Source organism: Cinclus cinclus, chromosome 10 (genome assembly GCF_963662255.1).
Source record: "Cinclus cinclus chromosome 10, bCinCin1.1, whole genome shotgun sequence".
NCBI classification, from domain to species: domain Eukaryota; kingdom Metazoa; phylum Chordata; class Aves; order Passeriformes; family Cinclidae; genus Cinclus; species Cinclus cinclus.
Window position 1 is genome coordinate 5856290 of NC_085055.1, and position 14848 is coordinate 5871137.

The 14848-nt window shown below is 37.8% G+C and overlaps 1 protein-coding gene across 1 annotated transcript in view; it reads left to right on the forward strand.

Annotated features, from left to right (window-relative positions):
- NAALADL2 (N-acetylated alpha-linked acidic dipeptidase like 2) overlaps positions 1-14848 on the forward strand; it is a 222386-nt gene that overhangs the window by 73240 nt on the left and 134298 nt on the right. Inside the window, exon 4 of the mRNA XM_062499175.1 lies at positions 11611-11761. Coding sequence (XP_062355159.1) covers positions 11611-11761 — 151 coding nt within the window. The remainder of the gene's footprint in view (positions 1-11610; positions 11762-14848) is intronic.

The window sequence follows — 14848 nt, forward strand, 5'->3', positions numbered from 1 at the left end:
GAGGGTTTTCCTGTCAGGGCTGCCTCTTTAACTCAGTATCTTCATGGAATGGTATGTGAACAGATCATTCTCCTCAGATCTCTCTCCTTCTGTGAAAGGACAGTTTAGTGGATGCTGGCAAAAACTCAAAAAGGTAAATTTGATTTGATGATTGATCATCCTGCTCTATCTTAACAGAAGTGTGTAGGCCCTTGTTGGAAAGATGAGTACTAGTTTCTCTGTTTGTTTAAATTGTGTCTATTTCTTATTTAACTATCTTTATGTATTTTTGTCTGTTTTAGGGTTAATCTTTAGCATTTGCCATCAAAAAGAATCATAACAATTACGTGCATATTATTTTTCCATCCCTGGAGAGAATTAGGTTTGTACATAGTGGCTCACAAAATCATTTAGCTGGGAAAAGACCTTTAAGGTCCTCAAGTTCCCTCAGCTAAACCCAGCACTAAACCATGTCCCCACGTGCTGTGTTCTCACATCTTTTAAATCCCTCCAGGGATGGTGACTCCACCAGTTCTGTGAAGCGTTTTCCAATGCTTGATAACCCTTTTGGTGAATAATTTTTTTCCTAATATCTAATTGAAACTTCCCTGATGCAGTTTGAGGCGGTTTCCTCTCATCACTTGTTACTTGAGAGAGCAGACCAACAAATAAAGGTCAGAAAGGCTGACTTTGAGTTTCTTACCAGTTAAGGGTTATTGACATTGAGGGTGTTACTTTGGTGTAAAGCTGATGCAGTTAAATGCAGGCTTAGGCACAGGATTTTAGTAACCAGCAATTTTCTAAAGATAATTGATAGAGATACATTTTCAATTAATGAGTGATGCATAAGTAAGCTTGCCCTGCAACCCTGAACTGAAGTTGTGTATTCTTTTAAGACTTTTTTCTGCAAGTTCTGTCTTAGGAGTTACAGTGGTATAACAGATGTTGATTGATCATGAGTTTTATTGTATTTCTTTTTCATTCATCTTAAAACTGCAGTATTCTGTTTGTCATTTAGAAAGTTTAGTGGAGTTCTAGGAGCTGTAAGTGGTGCTAAATCTTTTCCGTGGGCCCATTGCAGGGAACTGTTTTTTTAATGTACAAGACTTCAAAAGATATTTTCTTTTGGTCTTTCCTTTCCTTCTCCAAAAATTGTCAGAGAAAGACAAAAATAATGTGCTGCCAATGACCTAGCTGGGAAGAGTGACAGAGCAAGGGTTTTACTACCACATCTTTCTTAACAACCCTTGGTATGACCTTGTTTTGGTATTGGGGTCTTCGTTTCCTAATCACTGCATGAAAAAAATCTTAGTGACAGAAAGTTGGACCTATTTTTCACATTTTATATTTTTCACTCTATTTTTTAAGACAGGGTAAGGACATAATTTTGGATTGATGTTTTGGAATTAATTGTAGGCTGGTGTAATTGAAGAGGAGCTGGGGGTCCTTGGTTTGGCTGCCTTTTTATTTTTTTTCCCCTTAACTGCTGGTGAATGAATGACTTTCTAGTGCTTTGTGACTGCCAAACTAATCCAGCTGCCTTCCCTGTTCTCATCAAGTGCTTCCACCTTGGACCTCCTTCATGTAGCTCTTTCTACTATTTCATTTTGGTGAAATAGGCTATTTAGTAGGTCACAGGAGGAGGCAGAGCTCTGTTTCACTGATGTGCTGAGTGGAAAGCAGTGAAAAAGAAAGGTGCTAGGAAGACACAAAAGCTGCACATGTTGGCTTTTTCAGCTGTTGTATCTTTTGTGTAGATTGCCCGCAGTTTTGCTGTACCAGAGTTACACATTAAGTGGTGGTTCAGTTTATTACATATTCCATTTAAACCTTGATGTTCAGTATGAAAGATGCATTCATGATATGTCCTGTGTAGCACAGTTCATGAATAAGTTCTTGTAGGAAAAAATTCTAGTTTCTGAAATGTCAGTGAGGAAAAACAATCAAGACTAGTCTAATTTTAAATTTTGGAATTTCTAGGAGAGCTTAGGAGTGGAAATCAGTACTGATAATTTATAAAGAACTTTTATTGCTAAGGTTTGTAATAACTTCCTTAATATTTATAGTTCTTGAAATGACTTCATGCAATGGGGCATATTCTTTACGATCATTTCTTTTATCACTCCTGGTTTGTGACTGTTTTTTCTGATAAGGAAGATAAATAAGTTCATTCTGAATATGGATTTACTTAAAGGCATGCTAACCAAGTAGTTAAACACTGTTCTTTTCCATAAACAAAGCTAAAATATTCATTAACCAATTAATAATATTCAGTTTTCATAGTTGATATATAGATATGCCTGAGGCTTACATATAGCACACTCTATATCATTACATGTTCTACTTGGAAACATAAAATTAAATAAAATGCAAATTTGAAAATACATAACAATGTTATGCAGTCTCAAAAGAGACTATTATGTTATATTCAAGGCATTATTTTAAAAGCATGAAACCTGGATGCCATGTAGTAGACCAGGAAAGAGTTGAGCAGGGAGCATATCTTGTACTTAACAAAAAAAACAAAGCAAAAGACTGGAATTTTCCAATACTAGTAATTGGATAAGAATTGTGAGAATAATAAAATAAGTGAGTAAGTATTGGTTTTGCACAGCTGCAGTGAAGGCAGCTATGTTTTAATAATCTAACAATTGTGCAAATATGAAACTACTTGAGGCAGCAAATGTGCCTTAATTGCAAATCTGTGACTGACTGCTGTGTGGATTCTGAGAGCATTTGCTGATGCCTTGGTGGATCCCATACAAGAGCTACATTCTTGGAGCTAGAAGATTCACAATCCTGCTTTTATCTCAGAGATAGAAGGATGGCTTGGGCTGTTTTCATTGCAACACTGCTAACTTCCAGTGTTGGTACTGGAAAATACATATTGCAGGATATTTGCATTTTAGTTGAGAAAAGACCGTAGAGAGAACCAAAGGTTCTGAGTTTACACTGCATATGAGGTACAGTGAGGGGTGTAGGTATTCCCCTTGCTCTCTGCTCATCTTCTCCCTTATTCTTGCTGGTATTTCGAGAGGGGCTGGAATGAGATGAGCTGTAAGGTCCCTCCCGACCCAGACCATTCTGTGACACCACGACAGGGTATCTCCTGGCTAGGAGCTTGCTGCTGGAGGCAAGAGTGAGAAGAAAAAGATTGCAGAGAGTTGAAAGCCCCCTGAGGTTGGGAGCAGGTACCCCAGATGTTTGTGGTGAGCAGAATGGCTGCTGGCACAGTGGAACTGCAGCCCCTGGAACTGCAGGGGACTGCTGCTGTGGCTTTTGTGCCCTGCAAGGTGCAGAAGGGTGAGGGGAACAACCTCACCATGGATTTCTGGGTGAGAAGTGCCCTGTGCTAGGAATAGTGTTTGAACATTCCATCTGCTGGTCTTACTTATTTTTTTCTAGAGCAGGAAAACAAATAAGAAAAAAAAAAGAAGAAAAAGAGTGAGGGGACGTTGGCAGATTTGACTCTGGTCTGTGACTCTGTTGACAGATCAGTGAGTTTTGGATTAAAAGTTGGGTAGAACGCATAAAATCCAGCAAAGGGTCTAATCAGTTTATTCTTGATGATTTAGCAAGATTATAATTATATCTTTGTGTAATTGTTTTTTGTATGATGGATCTTGAGCTTTATTCTCTCTGTAATAGAGTCTAAACATAGACTGGAATAACCATAAACATAATCAGAAACAACAGTTTCAGTGTGAACAGGGAAATGCTATTGGCTTTCTGGAGGTTGCTCATCTGGACATTCATACAGCCTGTTTCTTTTTAATGTTTACTGAATATTTAATGATACTTACTATGCACACAGTTTTCCTCTACATGCTTATTTAGAAGCAAGTAGTATTTCCTGAAGATGTAGGAATGCAGTAGCAATATGAAAGGCTTTGTATTGTATACTCATCAAATAATGAAGCTTTTTTTTTTTCTGGACTGTAAGCAATTCAATTATTTTGTTTCTGAAATAAATTAAGTAAAGCTTATTGAGTCCAATCAGCGCTTGTTTCTAGGGAATTGTAGTTCAATTTCATTTTTAATTAGATTGAACATAGTGAATTTCTTAGCAGTGGTAAGCAAGATCTGGCAATAAAATATGCACTCAATTTGTATTAAAAGTTGCTAAAATCTAGTACAGGGAACTGGCAGTATATCTGGCTTATGTTTAATTGTCCAAATACCCTATTGTGAAAAATTCCATTTTTAAAAACTGCTGATGTCTAACAAATTACTTTTCTTTGATAAAACTGTGTAGAAGATGAGCAGGCAGCAAACAGGAAAAAGTATGGAACAGAACATTCCGTTCTTGATAAGCTTAATACCACATGTAGGAGCAGGTTGTTAATTTTTTTTCTGTAGAAGGATTACAGAATTAAACCAAGATGATTTTTGGTTGGGGGGGGGAAATCTCAAAAGGTTTTTCTTCAGCTGCCACAGGTGTCCAGAGGGCAGTGTGTGGATTTCCAGTCAAACCAGCACACAACAAGCTTGTGACCAGTGCTCACTGAGAAGTCTACTGTCCTTGGATAGCACTTACCTGACAGGGGAATGTACTTTAGAATATAATGGATGTTAAAGTGATGTACAAGGTAGCTCTTACTCATCACTGCCATGCAGCACCATCGCTCAAAGGCAGATTTCTGTGATTAACAACTTAAAAGTTTCTTACTCTTCCCTTCTGCTTTCTTCCCACATTTTATAGGTCGTCCAAGAAATCCAAAAGGAGACACTCTCTTCTCTAGAAATAATTTTCTAGTTATTAAAAAAGGGACAAAATCTTTAAAATTGAAAAATGTGAAAGCCAATTTTAGTTTGGAAAGTGATTACAGGAAATGTCTTTAAAAAAATCCTAGATACGCTTGTCAGATTCTTTCCACAAATAAATGCACTTCATGTTATCATTTCTCTGGTAGCAACTACATCAAAGTCTTAAGGTCTTGCCATGATACAGAGCAACTCTTGGATTTTGTATTTTTCCTATATACGCCACTGTATTGCAGGAATAGTTTGATAAATTCCATTGAAGTATGTTTTCCCCCCTTCCAAGTCCTTTATGGCAGCATCCTGTCATTTATGAGACCACCGTGTATGCATTTATAGCTGTTTGAAGTTTTAGGCACCTTAATCCCTTTCCCAGCCCTGTTTGTTCAATATAACAATGATGCCATTCCTCAGGCAAGGACGGTGTTTGAGCTGGAAAGGAAAGATGTGTTTCTTTTCATGGTCCCTATTAAACTGGCTGAATCCTTCATCCCTTTTACAGCCTCAGCACAGCACCTTGAGGGCTGATCAGAAAAAGCCAAAACCTCTTCAGACAGAGTTTTGCCACTAAATTCCTTTGAACATCCCCTCAATCTTTGTGATGGGGAATCCTGGAGCATGATTAAATATCAGGTGCAGTATTAAAAATACAAGGTGAAACCAAACTGTACTTGGTTAAAAACTTGCAATTTGGATGAGTGGTATATAAATGAAGATATTTGTATTTAAGTGGGTTTTTTTCCACCTGAGTTTTGTTTGTGTTACCAAGCCTCTTCCAAGTGCTCTGTTTTACAGTAGGTAATTGAGAGGATAGTATCAGATATACCCACAGCATCTAAACCTTACTTTTCTATCCAAACTGCTACAGAAATAAAAAGATGTTGTGTCAGTGAGATCTTCCAACAGTTTAAATGTACCTTTGCTCTTGCTTCATAATTTTACATGCTGCCAGTTAGTCAAATGAAATGGGAGATCCTTTCAGTGCATCATGATTTTAACTGGGACTTCAGTAGAAAAGAATAATTAATAACTATTATCCTGTCCAGTAAAGCAGTGTCTCAGATTAATGAACCATGTCTTTTGCACATTGCACTATGAATTGAAAAATGCAACAGTTAAAAACTGATTACTGTTATTTCTCTAATCAATGCTGATCATTGCACTGATGTATAACGACAATAGGAGATTTTAAATATATATATATATATATTATTTTACTCTGAATAATATGTAGTAGGTACATACATTTATTTTTTCATGTATGTTTGATTGATATAGAGGTTTTTTTTACTAATTAGTTTTTGTTTCCATGTTCCATATGTATTATGGCTTTGAATATAAAATTCTGCATGCATTTTTGTGAGGTTTACCTGGGAGGGACAGAGAAAAGGGGATCACCATTATATAGAGACAACATATAAACAGGATATTGTTTCTTACTTTATGAATGTGTTATGTTCATGGTTTACTTTGTTAGCACTGAATGGACTTGTAATAAAAGCTAGATTGTGAATCTGCCTTTAGGAAGAGGAGGAGTTTTGGCCTGAAGTTCCATGGAGGAGACTGTATGTTAGAATAACAACATGATCCCAAATTAACTGTGCTATCAGTGGCTGACACTTAAAGGCCTTTGTTGTCTAATGAACTGTGATGTCATTAACACTGAGCCAGTCACTGTGTAAAATACAATTTTTGCAATTTTGCGTACAGCTTTAAGATTTAAGTAGTGTAAACTGCCCTTTTAAGTGTTAAAAAACCCCCAGACATCTCCTTAAGACTCTCTAAGTGCTTGTAGCTAAAGCATGATTTATCTCTTTATTTAGGGTTCTGTTACTTTGCCAGACACGGGCATATTTTTGCTATGGAAAAACCTTCAAAACCTCTGAGAAATTTCAATGAGCAGCCTAGTATTATCTATTAGTGTGAGTGTGTGTGCAGAAGAGTGAGGATACACTTTCAGTAGTGTGAAATCCATTCACATAAATGACTTCTGAAGATTAGCACTACAGTTTTAGGCACTTTTAACTTCAGACATCAAGGTGTGCTTAAAGGGCTTTCTGAAATGTAGGCTTTTAAAATATACTAGCATAGTAGGTGGCACATAATGAGATAGAAGAGAACTCTTAAATAGAGTTGTGCAGCTAATTTGTATTATTTTACTATTATGTAAGAATTGAAAGTCTGAAGCCTTATGTAGTAGAGTTAGAAGCATAATTAGATCAAATAAGAAAATACCACTGGATTTGTATTGACCCTAGTAGTAGTAGGGAACCTATGGTAAAATTAAGAGATATAGATATTTTTTTTTTTTTTTTTTCCCAGCGCTAAAATTTGATTTGAAAAATCTCTCTACAGGTGGTGGAATGTGTTTGGAAGTTGCTGTATTTTAAATCAAGTTTGCCAGACACACTGTTGGTGCTACTTGTTTTGAGTAAGAATGGAACCTTCCACGATGGTGAAGTCCCTTGCTATATAGAATTGTAAGCCAGTGTATCTTGTACTGAACTTTCTCTTAAATAATGTATCAGTTAATAAAAGAACAGGTTTAGTGAACAGGCTTTTCACAGCTCTGTTTCTTGAGCCTGGATTTTGTGGTGTCTAATCTGTGGACAAGATGCTGTATTCCTTTTCATCTGTTGCTCTGTCCCTTGACTTCTTCCATGTTTTTCACCACCTTCCATTAAGCTCTTCAGTTTTTATTAATGCCTTCTCAGACATGCACTAACAGCATCTGCCTCTCGTCTGCTCAATATCCCATTTTCATTAAACTTGGAGGGAATATACTGAGGTACTTCCTGTAAAATAAGTTTTCTATGCAAACTAATCAGTGGCTCAGTCATTTGTGTGGAGCAGGACACGTAAATGGGCAAGCTTAAAAAATGGACTTAGGCAATATTTGTCAGTAATAGGGCTGGTGTTGTACCTCATAAAGATCAAACTGCACTGCTGACTCTGTAAACACCATGAGGGGGAGAGCTGTCTGTACAGTGGGTTCTCAGAAGGCTTGTCCATATTTTGGAACCACTTGCAAATATGGTGAGAAGAGTTGCTAAGAAGCTATTTTAGTAGGCAGCTTAGTATGCAATTAGTAGGTTGATATAATACACAGTTACTTATATTGTCTTTTTTCTTTTCTTCCTGGTGCATTCATAAGCACTGTTAACCATCACTGTTAGGAATATTCTGTTTTGTGATGCCCCTTGTAGGTTGATCATGCGTTGCTACTTTCTAAATTATTTGTAAGCAGAACTGTTGCTGGGAATCGAGAAGAGACAGGAAAAGATGCCATGCTTATTTAATTGTCTTTAAACATTAGGGTCTTGTTGGATCAGAGTTCTGGAAACAGGATCTAAGCTGTTCAGATGTAGTGAGTGAATAGTGTAGGAAACACTTAGCTCTCTCTACACTCGTAGTTGCTGTAATCCAGGTGAGACCAAATCATGATGTGATTTTCTGCTCTCTGCCCATGAAATGACAGCTTAAACTCAACCCCAGGTGTGGCTCCCATGCACAGAACATCAGAGTAGTGCTGCTTCAGTCACACTTTATTTGCAGCTGGAAAGTGAGGGTGCTGCTGGAACAGCTGCATGCCTCAGTGTGCATGTTTCTAATTTTCTGTGGCTCTGGGGTTAGCAGGTAACCAGTCCAGTGCAGTCCCTGGAAAATAAGGAAGGTTGATTACCTGATTGGTTTTGTGCTGTTTGGTGCTTAGAAGGTGCAAGGATGGTCTCAGCTAAGAAGAGACCAGGGGAAACAATCTTCAGAGAGTCAGACTTTGCACTTAGGTGGAAGATAACAAATACAGCTTGAGACCAGTACCTGGTGCTTTGCTTCCCTGCTTATCTCCAGTCATTGATGGGCAGCTCTTATACATTATGCTGGAGATTCACAGAGGCTGCAGTCTGTTCTCTTTGGTAGGTTTGTTCTGTGTTCAGATCATTAATATAACCCCCAGTTAACTGTTCATTCAGGTGCACACTTGCCTCAGGTGAGCTAAAACACATTAAAGCCACCTATGAAAGGTAGTGGTCCCTGTTTCTTGTTGCTTCCTTTCTTTTTCCTCAGCAAACAGTCAGGCTCAGCTTGCTTCTTTTGGACCCAATACCTGCCAGTAGGTTTGTGGCCAAAGTCCCACGGTAGAGCTTGTCTGAAATGTGGAGCAGAGACCTGCTCTGTGTTCATGTGTGTCAGTTCAAAAGGTAAATGTTTCCTCTGCCCCATCTCAGAGATGGTTAAAAGAGAGAAGCAGCTTTGAATCTTCCCCTTAGAGCCAAACTAAGTTCCATAGACTGTTGCCATCTGTCTTTTCACTGCTTCAGCCATATCATCTTTAAAAGGCAATTTAATGGTGCCTGGTGGTGTGTAGAGTTTACAAGGCTGATCTGTCCCCAGGTACATGACAGAGCCTTTGATAAAGCAGCAAGTGTCTCATATTAGATTAAATTGAGTCCAGAATGTTTTATGGGGTGATTTAATATACTGAATTGAAACAGTCACATTTTTTAAGGTAACTCTAAAAACTCAGGACTTTAGCAGCCATAAATAACCAAAGGGTTAACAGCGGGCACTGGCATCTGTTTTCAAGGGTTCTGCTGTTTCCAGTTTGTTCTGAGATGTTTATGGCTTTGCGAGAGGGACAGTGCATACATCCAGTATCATAAGGAGCAGATTTTGCTGTTGGATGATTTTGCAATCCAAAATAATCCATTCATTTGAATAGATGTGTACTGGTTTACCTGAAGGAATCAATCTACAATCTTCTGCCTTGTAAAAAAATAGGCAGAACCTTCTTAAACTTCTTTGTGCTCGGACAATTTACAGCTGGTAAAGTGTTGATGTATTTAGGATGAAAATGGAATCAACAATGCACATTTATTGTTGATATAGTTGTGCTGTCACTGCTGTAAAGTTAAAAAGCAGCAATTATAGCTGAAATCTGAAAGCTGTTTTGTAATTTTACATGCGACACAACTCCTTGCTAGAGATTGTAGCCATGGCAGCAGTGGTTGCTGCACTTTGTGAATAACAGACGTGTAGTTATTTTCTCACACTGAAATTGAGGGATTTAATAGTGATTTTTTTTTAAGTACAAAGTTTTTAAAATTCTCTCTAAAAGAAAAAAAAAAGCATCTGTATTTCCTGTTTTGTCTGCTACTATATAAATCAGGGATTAATAAAAAGATACCGGATTTGGAGGTAGGAAAAGGCAATTGTTATTTTAAATCCTGCCTGTTACATCATTTAGCTATGATGTGTCCCTAGTTCTCCCACCCTTTTGTTTGTGCAATTAAACCCTCTCTGAATATCTGAATACAAAGACGAATCGAAAACATTAATAAATGAACTTACCATTTGGGAAATCCCTATTCCTGCATTGCATTTAAGGTCTCTAATGTATTTTTAAGTGTCTGAGCTAATCACCTTCTCACACTCTCCTGTTTATCTGACTAGAGTTCTCTCAAAGAATCCCTTTTCATCTGTGGATTGCTTGTTTGAGTAAGATAGGTAGGATTAAGTGACTCACAGGTTCAACTTGAATCTGCTTATCTACATTCAGACGAGTGTCAAAGTCTTAGCAAATCACAATATTAGTGTATTTACTTGCAGAAATGGCAAATAGTAGTTTGCTATTTTTATAATATTGCAAATAGTAGGCTGCTATTTTTGTATTTTTTCTGTCTTGGCTGTCGAGTAAAGCAGAACTGAACACCAAATGCTTATGAGGCTCAAACTGAATGCCATATATTCATATAATTTACATACTTGTAAAGCCACAGAGAACTGTGCATAAACATTCCTTAGTACCAGCAGCTAGGACATAAATTGAAAATTATATACATAGACAAGAAAACAGTGAAGGTTCTAAAACAGAGGAGGAGGAGCGCAACTGAACTGAGAAACAGAGGTGTAGTAGCAAGTTCTCAGGTTCCTGTGAAATCAGAGTTGTGTAGAAGCATCCTGTGCCTGCAGTCATTCTTCAGACCATTTGGGGACATTGGGAAAGCCATCAGTAGAGCAGCTCAGTGAATAGTAAGATAATCCTTAAATACCTGAATTACTTCTGTCTGAAAAATTAATATAGCTTTGTATCAGTGAGTAGTCTTCAGTCAATTCCAAGTATGCAGAGTATTACACAGAAAGGTCATCTCATTTCATGGGAATATCTGCCACATAACAGTTCGATTTCATCCCTTTCAGAATAAAATCTCCTTATTTTTCTGTTCTTTATAAAAGAAAAAAACTGCGGTTTCCCAGTCAAAAAAGCTCCTGCGGGTTATGGGACTTGGATGCTTTCGTCCTTAACTTTGGGGAAGTTTGTCTGATATTCTGGCCCTGATCTGTGGATTTTTGGAAACTCAGTTGTCAGTTCCAACTCAAGCTTTGGTGTTCTAATGTAACAAAATAAAAGCTGTTTGTCTGACAGGAGGCAGATCCAAACATTTGGGTAAGATTGACTGGAGTTTTAAATTTATTATTATTTTTTTTAATGTTCTCTAAACTCCTGTTTTCTCTTTTAACTGAAGAGTAACTGTGTCCAGAAATCCTGTGGAAGGCTGATGCCGGTGTAGGCAAATTTCAGTACGTGCTGTGTCCTTGAACTATAAGCAGGGACATCTTACAGATAATAACATGGAAAATAGGTCAACTCAAGATATTTAGTGACATGGTTTTCAAGACTGAGGCATTTTCATGATGGTGTTTATATCATGGGAAAACCTGTTAAGGTGCTACAAGCACTTTGGCAGTGCAGCTTGGTGCAGAGCAGTCTGTGGTGCATGGGAAAGCCTCTATCTCAACAGTAATTTAAAAAAGCAATGATGTGTTCTGAAAATATTGTTAATGGTCATCTGTGTTGCTTTGTTCCCTCAGCTTTCTCTGCTGGAAGATGCAGGGTTTGGTGGTGTTCTCCTTTACACTGATCCTTGTGACTTGCCAAAGACTGCAGACCTTGCTGATAAAGCTTTTATGGTCTCCTTGAACAGTGGAGGAGATCCATCCACGCCGGGGTATGCCAGTATTGGTAAGTACTGGTCAGGACTTAGTCACTTAGTGTGCATTTTAATTCTCTGTAGATTGCAAGTACGGGAGTTAAAACACTAAACCAAATCCTGCTGGAAACAGAGGCTCTGAGTAAGGAAACTGTGTAATGCAGCAGGGCTTAGAGGATGGAATCCAGTCTCAGAAGTGCTTTAAACTCACGGCACAAAGTCTGCACTCTCAGTAGTTCATTGTGTTTTGTATTTGAGTATTCACACACTGAACCATTATTTCTACCTGCTTATTCTTATTCCATGAATGAACCCAAAACTATGAATTACTGATCCAGTGGTTTCGGAGCATTTTCCACAGGATCTGTTCCCACTGAGAGAATTATATTCCCTTGATTCTGTCTTTCTCTTTCATATTATCAGAAGTGAAAACTTTTGGTCAGTTGGTGCAAGTGAAATGTAATTATGTATTTTTTAAGTATTAAGAAAAAATAATGTTTATCATATCTGTATACTACTGTCACTTGAATAGGTTGTGTTCATTTGCCTTGCCCAGGTGGACTCAGTTATTAATTATGGGTCTCTAAATACATGTGTTTTTAAAAGATGGGAAATACAGAATTGATTTCAAGGAACAACATAGTCTCAGGGAACAATATAGTCTTATATAATTTTATGGGAGTGTTTTTTTTGAAGCAGTATTAACAATAAATAGTAGCAGCAGCATATTTGACTTGTATGTGCTACTTAAATCTCCATTCTGGCAGTTCAGTGAATGTGTGTTCTGCTTCTCTGCAGCTTTTTCAGCTTTACAGCCCGCTTTACTATCTAACTATTTGGAAATGTATTAAACAGCAGTCTATGAGTTTGTGACGAGGCTTCATCAAGGATATTTTGTCCAGTTACTGGCTCAGACATCTGAAGTTTGACTAAATTGGCACTAAATCAACTGAGACAACGTGGAGATACGTCATGCCTAGAAGGGCATAAAATAGAAATATTTGCCTGGTTGTCAAAGAAGGGTGTTAGCTATTCACAGCATGAGTGCCTTGACAGCTCAGTGGGAAAGCAATTGCACATTTTCTCAGTGTCTCAGTGTACCTGACCCAGTGTTCTTAAAAGTGCCCTGGGAGCTACAGAGGTAAATATAACACTCTTCAAGCTTTATTCTTGCTCATTTCATGGAGCTATTTGAAAAACAGTTTGTGGTGTCTCTGTCTGGCTGACTCCTTAATGTTTTATTTACCCTACATGAAAAGTAAAGCTAATTAAAACAGATACACCAACATGAAGATGCCACTTCAGTGTTTAAACCTTATGTGTTAGTTTTCTGTAAGTAAATGATCTCATCTACAGTGTGCATTCCAATCTCCAGTTTGGGAAAGAGAAGCTTAATTATATGGGCCCCGGTGTTACAAGTGCATTGATGGTTTCTGGTAGAAGCCTTAGTGTGGCTTGTCTGATTTTACATCTCTGAGCAACATTCATAAGGAGGAGCAGTTAACATATTTAAGATCATTTATGTTTTGACCACTGAATGCCATGATGAGCTGGAAAGAGCTCAGAGGAATACTTGGAATACTTGAGAAAACCCTTTTTTATGGTTTTCCCCCTGGAAGGTAGATCAGATGGAAGTAACTCCTGTGTTTCTGATGATGATTTTGCTTCTCTGGGGCCTGAATTGACTTGCTTAGAGGTAGCTCATACCTGGGACAGACACAAATACATCTGGAGTGCAGGCTTTTCCCTGGGGGATGCACTTGGATGTACAGTAGTTAAACTGCCTACTTGGGCAATAAAAGAGCCAGAGAGCCCGGGCTGCCCCTTTCACTTTGATTCACAGAGTGTAGTAAGCACTACAAGAGATTTTATTGGAAGCTCCTGCTTAAGTTATTGGCATATCTTTGACACCATCTGCACTTCACACTTTGCCAGAAGAGCTGTTACTATCACAATCTCGAGGCTGCTCCTACCAAGCATTCTCCCTTTTACTGGGAAATTCCTGGTAAGATGAGTGATCCAAAGCTAGTCTTGTACTTGGTGAATAAAAGGAAGGAAACCTGGATGTTCGTGCTGCTACCTTTGTTTCTCATGTTCTTTCAGTCTGAAAACAAAATTTCTCAGTGGTATCAGAGTACTGGAACACTTCAGTTTTTTCGTAGAAAAAAAAGTCTGCAGAAATGGTATAATTTACAGATCCTTTCTCAAAGTTGACAACATTTTAAAATGGGATTTATGTAATAGTTCAGAGAGAATTTTGGAGTTCTCAGGAGGTTTCAGCTCACATTTTCTGTTTCATAAAGATTAAATGCTGCAGTTCTGCATATGAATCATCCTGAATGTATAGAAATAGCTTGAGGATGGGTTTGAGATGCCAACTACCTACGCCTAGAATGATTTTATTGATCTCTGCTTAACAAAGGGGAAAAAGTAATGACGAGAAGGGGAAGTGAACTGCACTTACGTGAAAGTTTCTGCAGCTCTCTTTCATAATTTAATTCTTCAGTTCTTAAGATTCTTCCAATCCTAAGTCATATCAGTCCTGAAGCAATCATAGGATCCTTTGTGAGCATCATTTCTGTCTTTGTCATTGTGACAGCCAAAGACTAGTGTCCTTCATTTTTAGAAATCTTTCTTCTCTCTTCCTGCTTTAGAGATGAAATAGATGCATGGGGTGGAACTCAAGGAAGTAATCTTAAAGTATTAAGAAGCTTGATGAAGAAATAAGATACTTGTGTGGCAAAACTTGAAAATAAAGTTTAGAAGGATAGTGTAAAACTTGAGTGCTTCCCCATCTACTTTTCTTTTTCCATTTTGACTTTTTGACTGCTGCACTTCCTTTCATCCACTTTCGTATGGCAGACACATATTAGATTTCTCCATCACTAGATTTCAGAGCTGTTTCAAATCAAATTTGTTTCCCCACAGGAAATGGCTCAGTAAACAAAAATATGGATAGAATCTATTTGTCAATCCTACTATGTAAATAGAAAAGTGGCATTGTGATAAGCACTAAGAACCCTGCCCATGAGATAAGGTGCCTCTTAATAGAATCCCTATCTGTGCAGAGGGGGAATAGAAATTATTTCATGAGGAGTTCAGATGGCATAATAGAAAAT